This window comes from Trichomycterus rosablanca, chromosome 6, assembly GCF_030014385.1.
Source record: "Trichomycterus rosablanca isolate fTriRos1 chromosome 6, fTriRos1.hap1, whole genome shotgun sequence".
Lineage (NCBI taxonomy): Eukaryota > Metazoa > Chordata > Actinopteri > Siluriformes > Trichomycteridae > Trichomycterus > Trichomycterus rosablanca.
Genome location: NC_085993.1, coordinates 35,436,867 through 35,459,205, shown reverse-complemented (window position 1 = coordinate 35,459,205; position 22,339 = coordinate 35,436,867). Strand labels below are relative to the sequence as shown.

Sequence of the window (22,339 nt, the reverse complement as noted above, 5' to 3'; positions counted from 1 at the left end):
AGAATAGTCCACCAACCAAAAATATATCCAGCCAACAGCACCCTGTAGGCAGCGTCCTGTGACCACTGATAAAGGTCTAGAAGATGACCAACTCAAACAGCAGCAATAGATGAGCGATCGTCTCTGACTTTACATCTACAAGGTGGACCAACTAGGTAGGAGTGGACAGTGATATTTAAAAACTCCAGCAGCGCTGCAATGTCGGATTCACTCATGCCAGCACAACACACCACCATGTCATTGTCACTGCAGAACTGAGAATGATCCACCACCTAAATAATACCTGCTCTGTCCTGTGGGGGTCCTGACCATTGAAGAACAGAGTAAAAACAGGTTAAAAAAGTATGTATAGAAACATTTGGACTACAGTCAGTAATTGAAGAACTACAAAGTGGAGCTGATAAAATGGACAGTGAGTGTAGAAACAAGGAGGTGGTTTTAATGTTATGGCTGATCAGTGTATGTTCATAGTCTTAACTGGTAATTCTAGGTACATTACATTTTATTACATGACTAGATTAATTCTAGGACGTGGCTTTAATGTTGATAATCTTCATTGCTATTACTATACATAAGATTATCTGACGAATTTCTTTTTATAAAACTATTATAATTGTTACTGCTAATGTAAGCAAGCCAGCTAACACAAGTGAATCTGAATTTTGTTAGGATTTTAAACATACACCCTGACAGATAAATAAGTACATTACTTCACATATATACAGTGGTGAACTTTGCTAGTAGTTGCCGGCCTACTAAAATTTTACCAAGAATGCATTGGAGACTCATCGAGGAGGTCATAAAAGAACCCAAAAGAACACCAAAAGAACTGCAGGCCTCACTTGCCTCAGTTAAAATATCTAGCCCCCATCCACCCCAAATTCTTCTCTACATCCATAGAGATAAAAATATTATGATAATTATTGTATTGTTTCTCTTATTGTTTGACATTTTTGCTTGAATGTTTTTGTTTTGTTTTTCTAATGCTTCGGCAGTACTTTACCATACATAGTCATGCTAATAAATCTTGTTGACTGAATGACTGTGGGAATGTGAGTGTGTCGCCTTGCTATGCTTAGTTCTCTGTCTGGAATGTGTTTAGGACGTAACCCGACCCTGACCATGTCTATGCTGTTTGTAAAAATAAACGAATAAATGATCATTTATGGTTTGTAAGAAATTAGCAACAGAAGGTCAAGAAAGAGCAGCTCGCGTAAGTCGTCATTGTAAACTTCGCCCACATGATGTCGCTATTGTTCCAGTTTATTTTAGCATTCAGCCTGGGTTAAATGAGCATGCCTTGTTTAATTAATGGCACCTGCTTCACCTTTTCATGTGTTCTGACCAGATTTCTATGCCAGGTAACTGGCTCGTCCTGTACCTATAGCCTGTTTTGAAAATTCAAAATCATTAACAAACGCTTTAAGATGTTAAATAAGGGTAAAATCTGTAGTACATGTAGATATGAGGAGTTATATTAGGGGGCTCTAATGTAACTAACCTTTCTGTAAAGTTGTAAAAGGTGGACATGGCTCAGTGCGGGGTGAGAGTGCTGTGTCGGTTTAGACCACTTAATAACTCCGAAATAAACCGAGGAGATAAATATATCCCCAAATTTAAAGGACATGACACCGTGGTAATCGGGGTAAGTATTGCTGCTTTCTTTTTAAAAAAAACCTAGAAAATAGAAAACCATTTGGAACCACAGAATTTGTAAGTCTTGGTCAGAGATGTTTTGTAAGATAAACTTCTCGGTAGGGCAGGTTCATTCATGCTGGTTATTAGAAAGAAGCTGGTATTTGTTGTATTCGAATTTTTGACAGGCTATTCTCTCTCTACCAACTACCGCGGACATGGACCATTTAAAAAACGTTTTTACAGTGAAATTGTTTAATTTTGTTTATATTGCAAATAATGAAAAACAGCCTATGCAAAACCGGTGAATCCCTACTGGCATAAATAAGACACACTGGTAATATGATGTTTGAGATGTCTGTTAAGCGCATGTTAGCAATTACTACTATCTAATGTCGTCTAAATATTTAATTAGAATATTGATATAATCAAAAGTATCATGCAAATAATAAGTAATAACAGGATGTTTTCTAAATGACATTATTTAGACCTATTTTAACATTGAAGATTTGTATGTTTTTTTGATGGATTTCGGTTAGCTAAAAAGTGTAGCCAATTTTTTTTTTTTTTTTAAGAAATATGTTAAATTAAAGCTAAATATGGTCAAACTTGGTAATGGATTTAACTGTTTACGTTATGGAGAAAAAAGTCAACAGTGTGAAATCTCAGGTAAAGATGTTTTGCGCATGCGTGTCCGTTCAGTCAAACTTGCGCGCTAACACACAAAATTAGCCTCACAGCGAGAATGTCCTGAGTTCGATGCCCAGGTGGAGCGGATTGGGTCCTTTCTGTGTGGAGTTTGCATGTTCTCTTGGTGTATGCGTGGTTTTCCTTCAAAAGCTCCAGTTTCCTCCCACAGTCCAAAGACATGCAAGTGAGGTGAATTGGAGATACAAAATTGTCCATGACTGTGTTTGACATTGAACTTGTGAACTGATGGACCTTGTGTAATGAGTAACTATCTGTTCTGTCATGAATTTAACCAAGTGTGTAAAACATAACGTTAAAATCCTAATAAAGAAACAAATAGTTTTTTCTGGAAGCTCGTTTCCTCAGTCAAATGACGTGTAAGTTAGGTGAACTGGAGATACAAAATTGCCCCTGATGAATCATGTGTAACCTATAACTACCTGCGCTGTTATGAATGTAACCAAAGTGCAAAACATGACCGTATGATCCTAGTAATACAAAATAATCAGTTAACTTTACTGCTCCATATGTGTGAAGAAGTCATTATGTCTTAACAGAGATTGTGTACTCTCCTATGTGGTGTATCTGTGATTTATCCCGTTCTCCAATAGAGTAAAACTTGAAATAGGTCTACTTGATGTCCGGCCTAGGGAGAGCATCACATTCACAGCACGGACCTTACCTGAGCAAACAATTTAATTTGTTTTCTCAATTTGTTCGGTTACTTGGGTTCATATACAAGATGTCCATCCAACCCCAGCTTGATTACTCAACTTTGTAACATCATGTTAGATGTAAAATCTTTGCAAAATGAGGGATGCAAGGGTCATTTTATTATTATTATTATTGTTGATATAATTATCATGATTAATATTACTATTATTTTTAGGATTATTATTATTTCAGTTGATGTATTTCTTATTTGAATAAAATGTACAAAAAAGTTGTGCGACTTATTTTGTGTGTTGTGTGGTTTAGTTTATAATATTTATTTTTAAAGGTAAGATTATATAACTTAATGTCACTGAAAGCAACTTTGACAATCTGGCCATTTTTCCTGTTGGCCATAGTGAACGACTTCTTGCAGTGGTAGAATGCCACATGTTTCTTGAGCTTTTATTTAGGTACATTTGTTGTTCAACATTTGTTCAGTGTTTTTGTTTGCAGTGAAGCTGTTTAAATATCTCCTTTATGTGTCCAATACAGGGGAAGCCATATATATTTGACCGGGTTCTGACACCTAACACAACACAGGAGCACATGTACGAATCGTGTGCTAAGGACACTGTCAGAGGTTAACTGCATTTTTGTCTGGAGTCAGTCTTGCTCTATCCATGTTTAAATGTAAATGGGCTCTTGATGTTTCATATCTATCTATATGATATTTAGATGTTCTTAGTGGCTACAATGGTACCATATTTACTTATGGACAAACGTCATCAGGAAAAACGCACACCATGGAGGTAAGTGGGCTGATTATGGTGTGTGAGCATGTGTGTAGGTGGATTGATCTTGATCCTAAGTGATTTTGCAGGGGAGTCTACATGAACCTCAACTAATGGGAATTATTCCTCGTATTGCTCATGATGTCTTTGATCATATTTACTCCATAGAGGAGAATCTGGAGTTTCATATTAAGGTGAGCCATTGGAGTTATCAGGTCTGTTTTTTAACATGATCAGTTGATCAGGTCCCAGCTAACTGCTAAAGTGTATTGGCTCCTTAGGTTTCCTACTTTGAAATCTATCTGGAGAAAATCAGGGATCTTCTTGATGGTAAATGATTGTTTAAACATTATGTAGTTTTCTTATGTTGCATAAAAAACAAATTTGATGCCGACCATTATGTTTATCTTGTTTTAAAACACAGACCTAACACATTATGAGTGTTGAAGTATCAGAATGATATTATTAATGCCAACTGAAAATTTCTTGTCAATGTAAGGATATTGTGTTGCTGTGTTTTTAAACAGGAACACAGTCATCTTTAACTTATGTTTTTTAAATTTTTCTGTGTGTGTAGTGTCAAAGACCAACTTGACAGTGCATGAGGATAAAAACCGTGTTCCATATGTGAAGGTACTTGCCCAAAACTGGTTCACCTGTTTTTACACATCAAAAAATAGTCATCTGTAGTTCAATAAAAAGAAACTTGAATTTTCAGATTTACTTCAGAACTATCCTAATTCATGTTAATATTAAATTAATATTAATATCCGAATTCATATTATGTTTAGACATACTATGTTAAGACCTTGAGAGTAATTTAAAGAAAATAAGCACTTCATAAATCATACAATGTTTTTTTAATTTTGATTCATGTATATTTAGAGATATAAAATGTCATGTCATGTTCTTCACCATTCTGTTACATTGCTGTCGGGTGGATTTATGCCACTTTTGGCACAAATCTTCATTTAACTCAGCTTTGATGGCTGGTGACTATCCATCCACCTTTTAGATATTTCCAGTGGTGTCCAGTCTGAAGATCAGGGTCTTGATTTGGTGATTTTTCCATCAACAACTTAAATCACCTGGCTTTGTGGCATGGTGCATTAATAGAAACCACTTATTTTTTATTGATTCATGTGTATTTTAAAAAGACAAATCTGCCCAACTCTTGCCATTCCAAAGCACCCTCAGATCATCACTTATCCTCCATCAAATTTCTGATTGGGTGCGACACACTGTGGCTTGTAGGCTTCTCCAGGTCACCGTCTAACAATAAGATGACCTGGTGTTGGGCCAAGCTGAGAATAGGACTCATCTGCTACATTTATAAATAATGATAGTATCAGTAATAACAGTTGTGTAGAAATTAATCAAGTCGTCAAGACTGTTTTGTAATCAGATTACATAATACAGATTGCAATCTGTTATGATGTTACTCTTAAACTCATTTCTGAGACTGCTTAAGTGTGTGTGTTTGGGTTAGGGTTGTACCGAGCGGTTTGTCTCCAGCCCTGATGAAGTGATGGATGTGATTAAAGAGGGTAAAGCAAACCGACATGTGGCAGTAACTAGTGAGTTTCATCCTAGCTAGCACTGATTAAATTCATTGCATTTATTTATGTAGGTTTCTCTTATCTCTCATCATGAAGTGAACCCTTGTGATGTTTACCCTTTTGTGTGTGTGTTCTATGAGATATGAATGAGCACAGTTCCCGTAGCCACAGTATTTTCCTCATTAGCATTAAACAGGAGCACCTGGACACGGCGCAGAAGCTCACTGGAAAACTCTATCTGGTGGACCTGGCTGGCAGTGAGAAGGTATGGATCAGATCTAAGTGATTACATTGTGGTGTGACTAAGCAATATTTTAGCTCCAGGACATGTACTAAGTAGCATGTTTATTTGGTAGATCTAAAAACCTATAAACTTTAAAGCAGGGGTTTTCAGCTGAAAAAAATAGGTCACAGAGTGAAATAATAATTAAATAAACTTGTATGCTTTATGTTACATCTTGTAAACCACAGTGATCCCAGATTGTACAGTGTAAGATGCATTGCTTGTGTTGCTCTAAAATCCTGCTTTAGATCAGTTACTGACTGTAGGCACTCTGCCCTTTTATCCAAAAACTTTCCTTACAAGCTTTATCCTGGTCAGGATTGTGTTGGCTCAGGCACTGTTTGGAACTTAGGGCAGGAATACACAATGAAACTGGTACTAGTCCATCACAGGCCAACACACTTACTCATTTACTCACTTCTTGAGTACAATCTAGAGTATAAATGGGGCCACTAATCCATCTTTTGGGACACAGGTAGAACATGCAAATGTCCACACAGTTTGTGACCGGAGGCTAAGATCAAACACAGCTTTCCAGAAAATAGGTTACTGTGTTGCATCAACTGTGCCACTTGTATGTATTGTTGCTGTGTGTTATTTGTCACCACTTTCCTTGCCATTCCTATACAATTCCTATAGATTCCTATAGATCATCATAGTACTGTTGGTAATTAAATATTATTTGAGCAGGGAACATTTTTCAACATAGCTTTTTTGCTTAAGGAATTGAAGTGACATTGCCATGTTATCCTGTTGCATTTAGCTATTTTTTGTATTTCTGTCTGTTGATCTGCAGGTTAGTAAAACGGGAGCAGCAGGAGCAGTGCTGGACGAAGCTAAAACTATCAATAAATCTCTGTCGGCACTCGGCAATGTCATCTCAGCACTGGCAGAGGGTAGTGTAAGTGACTATCATCTGTGTGTGGAGGTGCAGTGGGCTACGGTGACTTAAGAGTTCAATGCTACGTTCACACAGCAGTTTGAAAGTTTCCTTGTTTTTATAAATATGTGACACTTGTCACTTTCATGATGGCAGAAAATCAGATGGACTCTTTTAATTCTGATCTGCTACAGTACACCAGGTACTGATATCTAATATGTCTTCCAACTGAGGCAGTTCAGACTCCAGTCTAAAACGTGACATTTGAATTTCTGTGCAATGTTTTGGTCTGCATTTATTTTTGTCTTGAAAGAGCAAGCAAAATATAATAAAAATAGCTCTTGGTTTGTACAAACCTACACCATACAAATTAATTAAAATACTTGATCTTTTATATGCTGGAAAGTACATGCTCCAATACACCGAATGAACAATAATATCAGCTCTATGCTATCATCTTGTAAACCTAAAAGTAAAAATAGTTTTAACATGTTGTTTCTTTATGTTTTTACTCATAGCAATGTATTACTCTACATTATATCTAACTAGACGTCTTTTGATATTCAGCGTCCAAGTTAAAATCTATCAAATGTAAATAAAGTAAAAAAGATAGCCAAATACTTTTGAACATGGTTTTCCCATTACACTTAATGAACAAAATACACTGGCATTCTAGTGCCATAGTTGTTTATAAAGATATTTCAGGATGGATCAGTCAAAAGTGTCATAAAATGTCATGATTGGGCACAAATATTCGGATATATAATTTTTGTCTTAGAATATAGATAGATAGTTAAACATGAATGAGCAAAAATAACTGCGTAAAATATCCTTTCACATTCAGTTTACTTGGAAAAAGGGATTGAGAAATGTGTTTTAATGGACAACAACCCCTATATGGGATCTTAAACCTTTGAACATTAAAATACTATAATAAAATGTAGTGTTGGATCATTAAGTCAGTTTATTCTGATTGGGCTGAATTAATTTACAGTGACTCTCTCGTGTAGTGCTGTTCCATACTTGATGGTTGGTTCAGGAGTGTGTAATGTTGTGTAATGTTATAAATTTAATTGTAATGTAATGTAAACATAGGCCACTATCCAGTTGTTGACATCTGTTACCTTTGTGGCAGTAAGCACTCTCCCATTTGTATATTTAGCTGATGTATGATGTTGAATTAGCAGCATTTTAAAGATAGGGTTGCTGGCTTTCACACTGTTAGCTGGTAAAATTCAATAATGACAGACTAAAGTGGGTTAGCTAACTTTGTGACTAGTTTTTGTTTGTCCTGTAGAAATCGCATGTGCCGTACCGTGACAGCAAGATGACTCGGATCCTTCAGGATTCTCTGGGTGGAAACTGCCGGACAACCATCATCATTTGCTGCTCCCCGTCTGTCTTTAACGAAGCAGAAACCAGATCCACACTGCTGTTTGGACAAAGGTGACATAAGCATACAAAATGCCACATTGCATCATTTAACAATTTTAGCTACCCAGCATTGTTTTCATTGCTGTTAAAGCCTTTAGTGATTTTGTTACCGCTACATCCAAAACTCTAAGCTTGACTGAAATATGAAACATGTTGCACTTGACCAGTTTACACAAATACACTCAATATCCACTTTACTTGAAACAACATACTAAAATTACTTCCAGAATTCCAAAGAATAAGAGAAGTACAAGAATCGCACCAACCAGACTTTCATTCGGGTAGTGATAACCATACAACAAAACCTTCACAATGGAAGAGCTCCTAAACTCAATAAAGAAATTACATGACACCACTGCTAGATGAAATCTACTACCAACTGCTGAAACACCTCCCCCAAAACACACTAACACTACTGTGGGGACGGCTACCCTATCAAACCAAAAGTTCAAATTAAGAATAAACACCCCGTCATTTGCATGCACAGGAATTGGGGGTACCACAAGGTTGCTCCCTATCATTAATCCTCTTCAGCATCCGGATCAATGCATCACTCAAGCAATCAAACCAGACACACTGTGCAGCCTATATGTGAATGACCTTTGCATACACAGCAGGGGACAAACATGCCAACAATAGAAAAGAAACTACATCTGATCATGAATCACATCCAGTAATGGTCACTTAAAAACAGGTTTCAATTCTCCACAATGAAAACAGTATGCAACCATTTTTCCAATTAATATCCCTACACCCTGAACCAGAGTTCTTCATTCATTGTGACAGAATTAAGGTAGAAAAAGAGACAAAGATCCATCAACCAGACCAAAGCTCCGTTTTAACGACAGGGGCCAATGCTCTGCTGCATCCACTAGTATATTTTAAAAGAACAACATTAATTCCCAATATGCTCAGCCTCAAAATCCTGCCTCCAAGCTTTAGAATCAGTAAACACAGATCTTTCCAAAATAGTACACATCACCAAAGTAAATACATTGCAGAATCAACAATATTAATTCATCATTTGTTGAATACCAGGGCAACAGAGGATTACTGGAAATGAGCACACAGATAGAGCAGCTTAAAGTGCAAACAGAAAAGAAATCACCAAATGCTACGTCTCACCATTGGACATCAACATGATAATTAGAACCTACATTACAGATAAATGGCAAACCGAATGGAACAAACAACAAACTCTACAAAATCCTCCCAGTCATCAAATACAAACACACAACCACAGAAATCAACAAACCAAAATCCTCACATACATGTCAACCTAACACATAAACACCTATTAACAGATGAACAAGCACCAACCTGCCTATTATGCAAATTACCCCTATATCAATATCTACTTGACTGCCTGGACCTCAACACCACAAGGAAACAATGAAGGAAGGAAACATGAAAAACCTCTGAGGTCATGAGTGCTGGTATGGCAATGAAAATAAATACTACTACTACTATTTTTAAACATGAACTGCTTATTTAAGGTCTTACCGCAGCATAGTCGGGACTTTAACTTGGCCACTCATTGTCTTGCTGCGTAACCCAACTGTACTTAAGCTTTAGGTCACAAACTGACAGGCAGACAGAGAGCATAATTCATGGTTCAATCAGTTATGACAAGTCATCCAAGTCCTGTGAAAATAAAGCAGCCCCAGACCATCACCATGTTTGATTTCTTGTTGTTGTTGATGTAACAGGATTCATGTCCTGCAGAAAGTTTCATCTTTGTATTATTATTTTGTGGACTGATCAAAGTCTTGTGGATGGCCATCTAGATGTTTTTTAGCAAACGCGAGACAAGCCTGTGTGTGTGTTTTGGTTAGCAGTGGTTTGCACCATTTTCCCCCCAGTGTTGAATTGTTTAGACTGATCTTTACGCTTTAATATTCTTCAAAATGATGCCTAAATGGCTCCTATCAAATATGCTTTTGCCTGACACGTGGCTCCTGAAAGACGCAGGCCCAGGTTAGCTTGTTTACATTCCTCCAACCAGTCATGTAAAATACACACCTCATAAAAGCCCTTTACTCTACATGCTTATTACTGCTTTTAAATAAACGTGTGGTAGACTTCAGTGCTTCTAGGTCTTCTGGGTTCTTTTGTTATCTTTTAAATGAGTTGTTGTGCATTCTTGTAGGCTGGCTACACCTGGGAAGATCACTTTGAATTTTCTCAATTTGGGAATGGCTCTGACTGTGGTTCGCTGGAGTCCCACAACCTTAGCAATTGCTTTCTAACCCTTTCTAGACTGGTAGATTTAAAAGACTTAAAGATTTAAAAACTATTTGAATGTGGCATCATGTGCTGCTTTTTGAGACATTCTAGTTTAGTGTACATTGATGGTCTAAAATTTACCCCATAAAACCACTTAAATTGCCTTCACAAATGTGTAAGTTACCCAGAGGCATTGGCATAACAAATCCCAATGCCATAACAGCAGGTTGTTTTTTAATTGTTTTTGCATTGAAGATTATCAGGATATTTAAAAAAAATGAAGGTGTACTGTTTCATACTTACCTGTGAAAATACTTAAAATCTTCTATGTGCTGTTTTCAGTTTACCATTTGTAAATAACCGTGAACAAATTATTTTCTGTTTTTTATTTGCATTTTAATAGTTTTAACTCTTTTTGAAGTGTACATTACATTGTATTATGAAAGTCTCTCATATAGTAGTGTTTGACAGACTCAAACCAATAGCTTGGTGTCTTGGATTTTACATATCTGTGTGTATGTTACCTCACAGAGCTAAGATAATCAGAAACACTGTGTGTGTTAATTTGGAGCTGACTGCTGAGGAGTGGAAAAAGAAATTTGAGAAGGAGAAGCACAAAAGTGTAACTATGAAGGATGATATAAAGAAATTGCAAACTGAGCTCAGTCAATGGAGAAATGGTAAGAAAAAGAGATGCATAAGTTACATTTACTAGAAAATTAAAGGAGGGAAAAAGTAGATTTGATGTGTTTGGTAGAAAACACTTCATTCTATGTTTAATATGTTGCCATTAGTTGATTTATTTTTCCTGTTCATTAAAGATGTTTTAATTGTTGCTATCTTCTAAAAAAATAGCTAATTTAGCTAAGTATTTGTGTATTTCAGGTATGTGCTTACCTGCAGTGGAGCAGCTGCACCAAGATATTTTTAAAAACAAAATACCCAGTAATGTTCTTGCTTCTGAAAAACCAACCAGTAATTTGGAGAAGGGCCAGTATGAGGAGAACATCAACAACATGTACAAATTACTGGATGACAAGGTGTTTATTAGTTATTATACACATGTTCATGTCTGAATAAGCTTAAACATACGTCTACAGCTAGGTATATTTCTGGAAAGACATAAATAACAAGTAATTTGTGTTCTGCATTATAATCATGTGTTCTCTCTGTTTAGGATGATGAGATTAACATGCAGACTCAGCTAGCTGAGAAACTAAAGCAACAGATGGAAATACAAGAAGAGGTTAAAGAATACCTGCCACCATGTACAATATATAACTAAATGTTTACTTTTGTATGTAGTAGAAAACATATTGTAGAATTTAATTCAATGGCAGGTGTACACTCTAAATTATAGGCTGAGTCACATCACCAGTAGCCACCTAATCAGCTGTCAAAACTGTTCTGACCTGATGAGACAGTGAATCCACAAAACATACAAAGGAGCCTCAGATCTGTTACATTCGTCAGATTTAATGGCCGAGTACGTTGACGCACCCAAGAAATTTGGTTTTGGCTGTTGGAGTGTCTAGTATTATTAGTACTATTAACCACTGTCAACCAAACATTTAATGTATCCCTGACTGTAACATTCACAGTTGTTGCAAAATAGGCATTGTAGGTAGTGGTCATAAAGTTTTGGCTCATTAGTGTTTATTCACGGTCTGAAAATGTAAATACACCATCTCAATTGTGTTTGTTGTTGTGTATTTAAATTTTAATTAGATGCACCTATATGGTGTGTGTGTGTGTGTGTGTTTTGATTATTTTATAAGCTACATCGAAAAAAACTGATGAACTTTGTGGGTATATGATTACTGGCTGTAGGTCATCTCTTGCTCTGTACATTGTCACCCAACTGTACCGTATTTATCAATTAAATAGTGACCCCACTGACCAGACCTTTACTGGGTGTTAGACCATTTTCAGCACTGCGCTGACACAAACATGTTAATGACATGGTAGTGCATGTTGTTCTGGTATGAGTGCATCAGGTGCATTAAAATCACTGACCTTTTTGTTAGGAACGCGCACCTTGTTAGCACTCTGTGTAGATGGATGGTTAGAGACTTCTAGAGATCTTTTGCTCATCTTTTATCAGTGGACACTTTCTGATCACAGCATGCTGTTGAATTTATGTTTTAGTTGGAGCACTATCCTCCTCCCAGGATTGACATCTATGTGTTAAAAATAAACAACACTAGTGACAAAGTGTACAGAGCAACATATGGGCTCATCATTAAATTGTACGTCTAAGTTTATCTACAGATATATAAAAATATACTTGTTTTTTCTTTCTGTAAATGTATGCATGGTCTGTGTGTGTATAGTTGCTGGCATCATCGAGAGGGGACTGCTCCCGGGTTCAGGAGGAGCTCTGCTCTCTGCAGATTGATAATGATGAGATGAGAGTGGAGGTGAGGGAGGTGCTCACTGCACTGGAGGAACTCGCTCTCAACCATGACCAGAAAAGCCAAGAGGCGTCTAACTGCACCCTTACCAATCAAACCCTCACCGAGCAGCTTGTAGTTAAGAATGTAAGAATGTATATCTACATATTAGTTAACCCTCTTCTAGTCTTACCGTATTGGGGTGGTGCGGTGGCTCGATGGGTAGCACTGTCACCTCACAGCAAGAAGGTCTTGGGCTTGATTCCCAGGTGGAGTGGCCCGGATCTTTTCTGTGTAGTTTGCATGTTCTCTTTGTGTCTCCGTAGGTTTCCTTCGGGAGATCCGGTTTCCTCCCAGAGACATGCAAGTGAGGTGAACTGGAAATACGAAATTGTCGATGACAGTGTCTGACATTAAAAATTTGAACTGATGAATCTTGTGTAACCAGTAACTACGTGTCCTGTCATGAATGTAACCAAACATGACAACCAACATTACAGCATATTAAAACACTAATCACATCAAAGTGAAAGTAACAGAGCATAGCTGTGTAAATAGAGACAATGCCACTTCACCGTACATCCAAACATATGTCTGTGTGTTAGGAGTTACTGGATGCTGCACAGATTGACTTATCTGAGCTTCACGAGCTCAACGCTGTCCATAGGAGGAGAACCGTGGACCTTCTCCACATGCTCCTGAGAGACCTGAATGACATGGGAGCCATTGTGGACTCCAGTGAGATCAAAATGGTAAATATGCAACCATTCATATGCAATTTGTACAAACCTTAACTTCAAGAAATTGGATAGAATCTTAAATGCTAATAAAAAAGAAAGAAAAAATCTGTATCTTTAATCTGTATTAAACTAAAAACATTACAAAATGTTTTTGTAAATATAAATTTATTCCATATTTAAAAAAAGAAAAGCCGAATCTTGTACGGAGAGTCGTCCACCCCTATCTGTAAATCAGTCATCATTTATTAGCTTTTTCTGGATGCTCTTTTTTCAATTTTTGCTTCCCCCCCACCTACTGTAGCCGTGTCCAGTTTCCCAATTGCCTCTGCAGACCCCCACCCTGGCCAAGGAGAGCTGTAGACTCTGATGGGCACACCTGTCAGACAAGGTCTTAGAAAGCATTGTCATGTATGCAAAGTCGCCTACCCCTCTCTGTGAGTCAGTCACAAGTGGGTGACTCAACCAGCCAGCAGATGCTCCAGTTGAATCAGCAGTAAGGAACCCATTTGCCCTTTTCTCCCTCAGGCACAGTTATTGCCAGTGTGGACAGGTAGATACTGCAGCTGAGATTTGAATCTGAGAGCTCCTGATCTCATCAGTGGTAGGCTAGCGCATTGGTTTGCTATGCCACCCGAGCATCTGGATGTGCATTTTACATGATTACATCACTGATGTTTAGAAAAGTTTTACAGTGTTCCTATTTTTATATTGCTAAATGTTTTATTTGCATTAATGTACTTTTCCAGCTCTTCTGGAATTGAATTTCGTCTATATTGAATTTGAGTTTTCGTTTGTGTGTGTGTGCGTGTAGTGTGAGGGTGATGAATCTATAGAGGATGAGTTCACAGAGGTCCAAATGTTCCTCACCAAGCTCAATCTTGAAATTAAGAGCTTTTCTAACCACTCTAAACCGCTAGAGACTGCCAATTACCATGCTTTCCTCAAGATACAGGCTACTGAAAGAGAGCTGGCTGCCTGTCAGTTGCTCATCTCCCAGGTAACAAAGCACACATTTAAATATAAATTGTATATTTTATAACAAGTTTATTAGTATTTTTCGGGTGCTAAATTCCAGCCGTAAGACAGAGAGCAGTGTTTGCTCATTGGAAAAAGTAATGGTCTACTTACAGGCTAATTGTGATGACAAGCTTCTAGTCCTAGGTCTTTGCACAAAGCCCTTAGACTTGTGGTTTAACGTGAAAACGGACGTTCTCTCCGTTAATCACTCCGTTAATGGCAGTAGAAGGTGACCAGTTTCATTCAATTCTGAACAAACATTTCAAACTTTGGGACAGATTAGCTACAGCATGAGCACAGGAATTTGAGGCCTCAGGCTCACTGTATCTGGATAGTTCAACATTTAATAGTGTTGGTTGGTCTGATATATCTTAATTTTTGCTTTGACTTGCAGACAGCATAAATACTGGTGGGCCTCCAGTACCAATCAAGCTTTGGTTTAATGCCTCAGCCTAAAGTGTTGTTACTGAACCAGGTGGATAGCCTGTCAATTTACACATCTAAGAATGGCTAATTCCAACATAATACATGTCAAATCACAAGTCATTTTAAAAGCTTTTATAGACATGTCAATTAGTTTCAGTGTACTTCTAAATCCACTTATGCACATTTGGGATGTGGTAAAACTAGAGTTTTGTGTAGCTGACGAATTTGCAGCAACTAATTGATGCAATCATGTCCACATGGACCAAAAACCAAGACCTTGTGGAGTTCATTCCACAAAAAATAGCCCTTTAATAGCTGGTAAGAGCTTCTATTTAAATACATCACTAAGAAGAAGAAAAGAACCTCGCTGTTTTGTTCATGCTAGTTTTATCCATGTAAATATCATCCTACCACCCCAACAACAGCTGTGACTTAGTGAGTGACTGGGTATGTGTGCACTGCAATGGATTGGTGCCCTGTTGGCCTAAGTGTTTTAATGAAGTGACATTCTCTGTTGTCATGTGTACAGCACCAGGTGAAGATCAAGTCTTTAACAGAACGAATACAGAAAGCTGAGGAGACAAGGAGAGATCTGGAGCTCAGTCAACGCAAGTTAACTGAGGAGTTAACCAAGCTTCAAACATATGGTAACTCTTTATAATCATTTATAATGTAAAAAAAAAAAGTTTTTTTAGTAAAAATACATGAATGCCTTAAAATGCTCTTTAGCCTTCAAACAATGTTCCACATAAACTGGCACAACCTGTGAGTCCTTTGTATTAGTTTTACTTGAGTTAAATTTTATTGGTCCAAAACTAATTTCCTTGGTAAAGATTAAAAAAACGTATACACGGCGCCCAGGTGGTACAGCGGGATATTCCGTTAGCACACCAGCTCTGAGATTCTGAATATCTCGGCTCTGCCACCGGTCGGCTAGGCACCATCTAGCAGGCACAATTGGTAGTTCCTGAAGCAGACAGTAATTGGCCACCTTGTCTGCTGGAGGTGATGACCGGACTAAGTGGGTGGGGTCTTCAAATGCTGTGTAAGAACCCTGGGTAGCAGATATAGGCGCCTGTGCAGAAGGCATGGGCAAAAAGAAGGGGATTCTGAAGGGGTCTTGCTAGGACTGTGCACGGGTTGGAGGAAGTGTGAGCAGCAATATATCCTCCTCGAATGCAATCAGGGATCCACAGCAGCGGAAGAGAAATTGACTATGCTAAAACGGGAGAAAAAGAGGAGAAAATGCATAAATCAATAGATTAAAAAAAACATACATACTGGGTACTAAGATCCTTGCCTTTTGTCACATTATACAATGTAAATGAAACTAAATTAAGTATTTATTTCATACTTTTTGATGCTTGGATAATGTCTGACCATCAAACACATTTTCATTTGCATGAGGTCACAGTTTGGGTTTTGTTAACGCATTGGAAATTTAGGGGATGTTGTGACGTGGTGGCACAGTTGGTAGAATGGGCATGATTGCAACATCATTGGTCTTGGGGAAACTGATTTTGGTCCTCACTTATGGTCACTTTCTGTCTTTGTCTACATAGGTTTCATCATGCCTTCCTAAACATGCAAGTCAGTTGATTGTCTTTTGTGTGACTGCATTGGTCTGCTTTGTACTTCCCTGCTTTGGTGTTCAGGGCCCCGTGCAAGGTTAATCCCATTGTGACCCTAACCAGAAAGTGAATGGATAGGGACTAAAAAGGTCTTATAACCCAGGGTTTTTCAAACTTTTTTTACAATCGCTCCACATTTTGTCCATGTGTTTATTACGCAACACAGGCAACATAAATAATTCATCTTACAATCTGGTCTCACTGTGATTTACAAGTGTAACATAAAGCCGCCACAAGTGGGCATTTGCATACAAATTTATTTAATTATTATTGTTTTTCTCTGACCCAATTAAAAAAAACAAAAACGTTATAACCCATATGCTGTCTATTTACAGAAAGCAACAAAGAATCATATAAACAAGAGAAAGTGATTCTGATGAATCATCTACAACAAAACAAGGTATTGCAACGAAAACACCTATACATTTATTTTGCACATTAAAGTATATCATTTGTATGTAACTTGCTACTGAGGCCTTCATTTCCTTTGGGATCAATAAAGTATCTATCTATCCATCCATCCATCCACCCAAACCCATCCATCCATCTATCTAATCTGATCTAATCTAATCTAATCTAATCTAATCTAAAGACCAAAGCTGAAGGTGTGTTTTTCAGGGCAGCAAAGAAAGACAGCAGATGCTGTTGGTTAACATTCGAGATGCGCTTAGCACCAAACAGAAGACACTGGAAGAACTGAAGGAGTAAGCAAACACCTGCACCTCCACCTCTTAAAACCCATTTACAGTCATTCCTTTCATAAAATATTTCTTTTCTTAGGGTTAATGACAATTTAGAGTTGAAGCTGAAGAAACAGCAATCTGAATGTGAAACACTGATGATGCAAGAACATGAGAAGGACCTTGAACTACAGAAACTAATGTAGGTCTCAAGTACAGTTCAAAAACACACTATAGCAACATATTAATTATAAACATGCATGTATGTAAAGCATGATATGATTTTGCTGTTCTCTACAGATTGTGTGATGAGAATAAAGTCCCCACTAGTCAAGAGCTGAAAAGCTTTGAGGAAAAAGTGGTGAGTGAAATAAGTTGTGTTAGATTTTTAAATCTAATCATTATCTGATTGAAGTTAAACACAGTCCCATTTTATTTGTGTATTCTTTATTATTTTGCACTTTGATGAAGTCACATTCCAGTAGTGAATCATATTTTTGCCTCATTTAAATTTACTTTATTCCATATTATTGGAATGGGATGCCCAAGAAACCCGTTATCAGGTGTCCAGATACTTTTAGCCCTGTAGTGTATTTTAAACTGCAGTAACCCTAATATTTGAGCAAGTTGCAAAAAATAACCTGGTTTATTTTAAATGCCACTTTTAAATGCAACTGTTTAGCCAAACCTGTTTGGCAGTTTTCTCTTTGGTGAAGTATTAACTACAGTGATCATTATTGTACTACATTTGAACCAACCCTGTGATTTAAACACAATTAAAATATTGTGGCCTGCAGAATCTTTTGTTGGTGGTAAGTTGCTAATGTTTAATAGTCTATGTTCTGGACAGTTTTGTTTAACTTGAAATAGTGCTGTTCAGTTAGGGCCTTAACTTTACTGTACAGTACAATGATACAATAATAATGTAATATAACTTTTATGTTCTGTATACTAGTCTCTGTATGTTATGTTTCAGGCCCAAGAACTGCAGGCCTTACATAACTTGAGGAAGCTGTTTGTGCAGGATCTGACAGTGCGTGTGAAAAAGGTACAAAATAACTTAAAGATGTCATAATTAATACTTGACGTAACTGACATCCCAAACTACTGTTTCTTTCAGCTTTTTAATATCTTCATCAAACCATGTATCTGCCCACTTGTATTTTTCACTGTTTATTTCAGTAGTGAGCTATGAAAGCTGGCCCCTGAACTGCTGGTTGCCATATGGTGATGAAAGTTTATTAAAACTAACTTGATGCATATAAGTGCAGCCAGTAATAGCAAATTGTGTGATGGTGTACATTAGAGTAAAATTTCAGTTTTGTGCCAATAACTGCAGCTGGTGTGAACTATAGTCTGGCCTTTTTTCCTTTATATACAGTAGTGTTCAAAAAAATAGCAGTGACTTTAAAAAAGTGAATAAAGCACAAAATCATTATAATAACTTTTATTTCCATAAATGCAAACGCACTGAAAATACTACACTTTCAATTCTAAATCAAAACATTAACTAAATGTAGCCAGTTTGTGTTAATCATTTACAGAAAGTTAAGAAAAATGAATATTAGGCTGTTCAAAAAAATAGCAGTGCCAGCATTTTTCTTTAAAAACTAAAAAAAATTATCTATAACATGAAAAAATGTTTGAGGTTTCACTTTACTTTAAATTACTGAACTAATATTTAGTGGCAGAACAATTGTTTCCGAGATCTGTGTTGCATGGAGTCGACCAACTTCTGGCACCTCAGAACAGGTATTCCAGTCCAGGATGATTAGACTACATTCCACAGTTCTTCTGCAATTTTGGGTTTTGCCTCAAAAAAACGTGTTTCAGACGTCAGCCCACAAGTTCTCTATGGGATTGAGGTCAGGGGATTGTGCTGGTCACTCTATTACCTCAGTCTTGTTTGTCTGTAACCAAGATGTTTTGGGTCATTGTCATGTTGAAACACCCATTTTAAGGACATTTCTTCTTCGACATAGGGCAACATGATCTCCTCAAGTATTCTGATATATTTAAATTGATCCATGATCCCTCGTATGTGATAAATAGGCGTAACACCATGGTATGAGAAACATCCCCATATCATCATTTTGTACCACCATGCTTTACTGTCTTCACAGTGTACTGTGGCTTGAATTCAGTGCTCGAGGGTCGTCTGACATACTGTCTACGGCCACTAGACCCAAAAAGAACAATTTTGCTTTCACCAGTGCACAAAATGTTGAGCCATTTCTCTTTGGACCAGTCAATGTGTTCCTTGGCAAGTTTGAACCCATTCAGGACACGTCTTTATCTTAACAACGGGACTTTGCAGGAGTTCTTGCTGGTAAATTGGCTTCACTTAATCATCTTCTGTACTCACTGGTAACTTCAGATGTTCCTTGATCTTTCTGGTGGTGATCATTGGCTGAGCCTTTGCCATTCTGGCTATTCTCTGATCCATTCGAACAGTAGTTCCATGCTTCCTTCCGCGTCTTTCAGGTTTTGGTTGTCACTTTAAGGCATTTTAGCTGAGCAGCCAATAATTTGCTGCACTTCTCTGTATGTTTTTTCCCTCTACAATCAACTTTTTAATCAAAGTACACTGTTCATCAGAACAATGTCTGGAACAACCCATTTTACCCAATATTTCAAAAGGAAATGAGCTATGACCAACCTGTGCAACATTTGCCACCCTCCTACATTAAATAAGGACCAAAATTGACACCCGTTCTTCTGCAGAATGAATGACTTCACCAATTGAACTCCTCACTGCTATTATTTTGAACAACCCCCTTTCAATCAATGCTTCAATTACTCAGAATGAGTGGGGTGCATGTCCTAATTGTTGGGTTTGTTTTGTTTTCATTACTCTACTACTCTTTCAAGTGAATTTTTTGCTATGTAGAAATATCACTTCTACTAAAAACAGTGATTTATCAAGTTAATGGTGTTGCACTGCTATTTTTTTTAACACTACTGTATGACTAATTGTGTCTGTTGAGAGTTTAGCCAGGCATAAGACTGCTGCATCACCCAAACACCTGTTTAAAGGTTTTAAATAATATAAAAATAGCAAAAATATACAAAATAGCTAACATGGTTAGGAATGGATTTAGGAGAACGTGTCATTTACCCTTGTGAAAACAAATTTTTTTTTAGGCTTACTCTGATGCTTAGCTAAATCATGTTAGTGTGCTTTTTATGATAATGATTGACAGAGCACTGAGCTGGACTATGAGGAAAACGGGTGCAATATAACACAGAATCAGAGGAGCTGTTTTCTTGAGAAAAATCTAGAACAGCTCACCAATGTCCATAAACAGGTAAACACAAGTTCATGTTTGCTTTTTACTACAACAGTAAATTTAGAGTAAATGCTAGTCGTCATAATTAACTTTTCTAAATTCCTGGCAGCTGGTACGAGAGAATGCAGATCTGCGCTGTGAGCTTCCAAAGATGGAGAGCCGCTTGCGAACAACTGCAAAGAGACTGAAACTTCTCGAGTGTGCGCTCAGAGAAACCAAAGAGAGTGCAGCACAAGATCGGAGACTCTACCAGCAGGAGGTCGATCGCATCAAGGATGCGGTCCGTGCCAAGATCATGGCCTGTCGTGGACACTCAGCTCTTATTGGTGAGTTTAACACTTGCATTAGTAGTCAAACATACTCGTGTCAAAAGAATAAATGTACTTATTAGTTTGCTTTAGAGTTACGTTACTTTGAGTTTGTCATTTATTTGCTTTGAATGTCATTTCTACACATAGAAGAAGCAAAATAATTGAATATAAATAGTAGATTTTACCAATCCTTACTCTTATTTTCTTAAAATTAACATTTGCAACATTTAGCAGCTAGCAAATAAAAGTAAAAAGGTAAATGTATTACAAGAGCAGATGCCTTTAATCAGATGTACTGCAAAGTTTGGGTCTATTTGTTGCTTTAAAAGGGCCACTTTAAATCAATACAAATGTAATTCAGACTGATGACTTAATTGGTCTGATCAAAAATGTTATATTCTGATGAAAGTCAGTCTCTTCTAGGGTAACTGGCACCACAGGACACAAGTGGTCAAAAAATAATGCATGAAAATGATGTATGCTATGGCCTTTAAAATGACCAGATCTTAACCAAATTAATGTTAGTACTTTCCGTTAAAGTGCTTGAAAGGTGTCATTTTCATTTAAACATTAAACCATGGAGCTGCTCAATTATTGTATTATTTCTAATAACTAATCATATTTTTCTAAGAAGCTTGTTGCACAGGTTGTTACTGAGACACAATATGGCCAAAAAATGTGAACACCTCACTCCTGAACATCACATCCAAATTCATAGGCTTTGCTGTTGTACCAGCCCTAACTCTTTTGTTAGTTTATCTAATCTGTTACATCCTTTAACATTAAGCTTACCATTTTGTGGTTGAGCAGTTGTTGCTCCTAGATGTTTCAAAAATAGTGTATGTGTATTTGAAATTTGCTGGAAATTAAGCACTTAGTCATTGCTAACAACTGCACATGTGTTGCAAGCAATTGAGGGTTAAGGGACTTGCTCTTACTTAAAAGTGGTAAGCTGGCAGATGTGGGGCTTGAACCAGCAACCTTACTTACTAGTTCTGTACCTTAACCGAGCTATCCCTGCCCCTCTACTGGTAAAGGATGTTTTACCTTTATCTACATAATCAAAGCAAAATTAATAAATGATCTAGACTTGCTTTATTTTGGTTCTAGCCATGGTAAATTTTAGTCCCTGTAAGTATGTGTACGTTCATGTGTTTCTTTCAGCTAAACCTATTCGTGCTGGACACCATCACATGTTCTCAACAGCTTCTGGAAGAGGAGGACCAATTGTTTATAGCTACCATCATGTTTAATCAACCAGTGCCCATCAACAACTACACAGCTGACGGCACAATAAATGTATAAAGTAGTTCAGCCAGTACTACTTCACTACATTATGTAATAATAGATGGTGAAAATAAAGGAGTATAAAAATGGTGTGATTACTGCACTGGGAATTGTTTCAGTAAATTAAAATGTACGTGTTATGCATATTTTTGTAGAACTTGTTTTTCACAGCACTGTATCAATTTAAATGTAAATATAAATAAATGTAATAACTATATTAAAGTCAGTGTCCCATGTCATATATACAGTTGCAATTGGAAATAGTAAACTCCCGAAGAAAATAAGAATGATCTTGGGTTCATACTGTGCAATAAAATGAAAAGTAAATGTGAGAAACACTGCAGGTTTTTTAATTTGCATTCTTATACTGTCCTAACATTTTCTGATTTGTGGTTGTAGACTGATGGGTAAA

The 22,339-nt window shown here is 37.1% G+C and overlaps 1 protein-coding gene across 1 annotated transcript; it reads left to right on the top strand.

Annotated features, from left to right (window-relative positions):
• Positions 1–1,528: 1,528 nt before the first annotated feature.
• Positions 1,529–22,090, top strand: LOC134317081 (kinesin heavy chain-like). The gene is made up of 25 exons (XM_062997773.1): positions 1,529–1,645; positions 3,532–3,619; positions 3,715–3,788; positions 3,860–3,964; positions 4,052–4,100; positions 4,348–4,403; positions 5,260–5,347; positions 5,470–5,594; positions 6,409–6,513; positions 7,790–7,938; positions 10,684–10,832; positions 11,038–11,192; positions 11,330–11,398; positions 12,486–12,692; positions 13,151–13,297; positions 14,097–14,282; positions 15,258–15,375; positions 16,695–16,759; positions 16,978–17,063; positions 17,140–17,241; positions 17,340–17,400; positions 18,016–18,087; positions 20,243–20,347; positions 20,439–20,655; positions 21,805–22,090. The coding sequence occupies exons 1-25, from the start codon at positions 1,529–1,531 to the stop codon at positions 21,891–21,893; spliced, it is 2,784 nt and encodes a 927-aa protein (XP_062853843.1). The 3' UTR covers positions 21,894–22,090.
• The last annotated feature ends 249 nt before the right edge of the window (positions 22,091–22,339 follow it).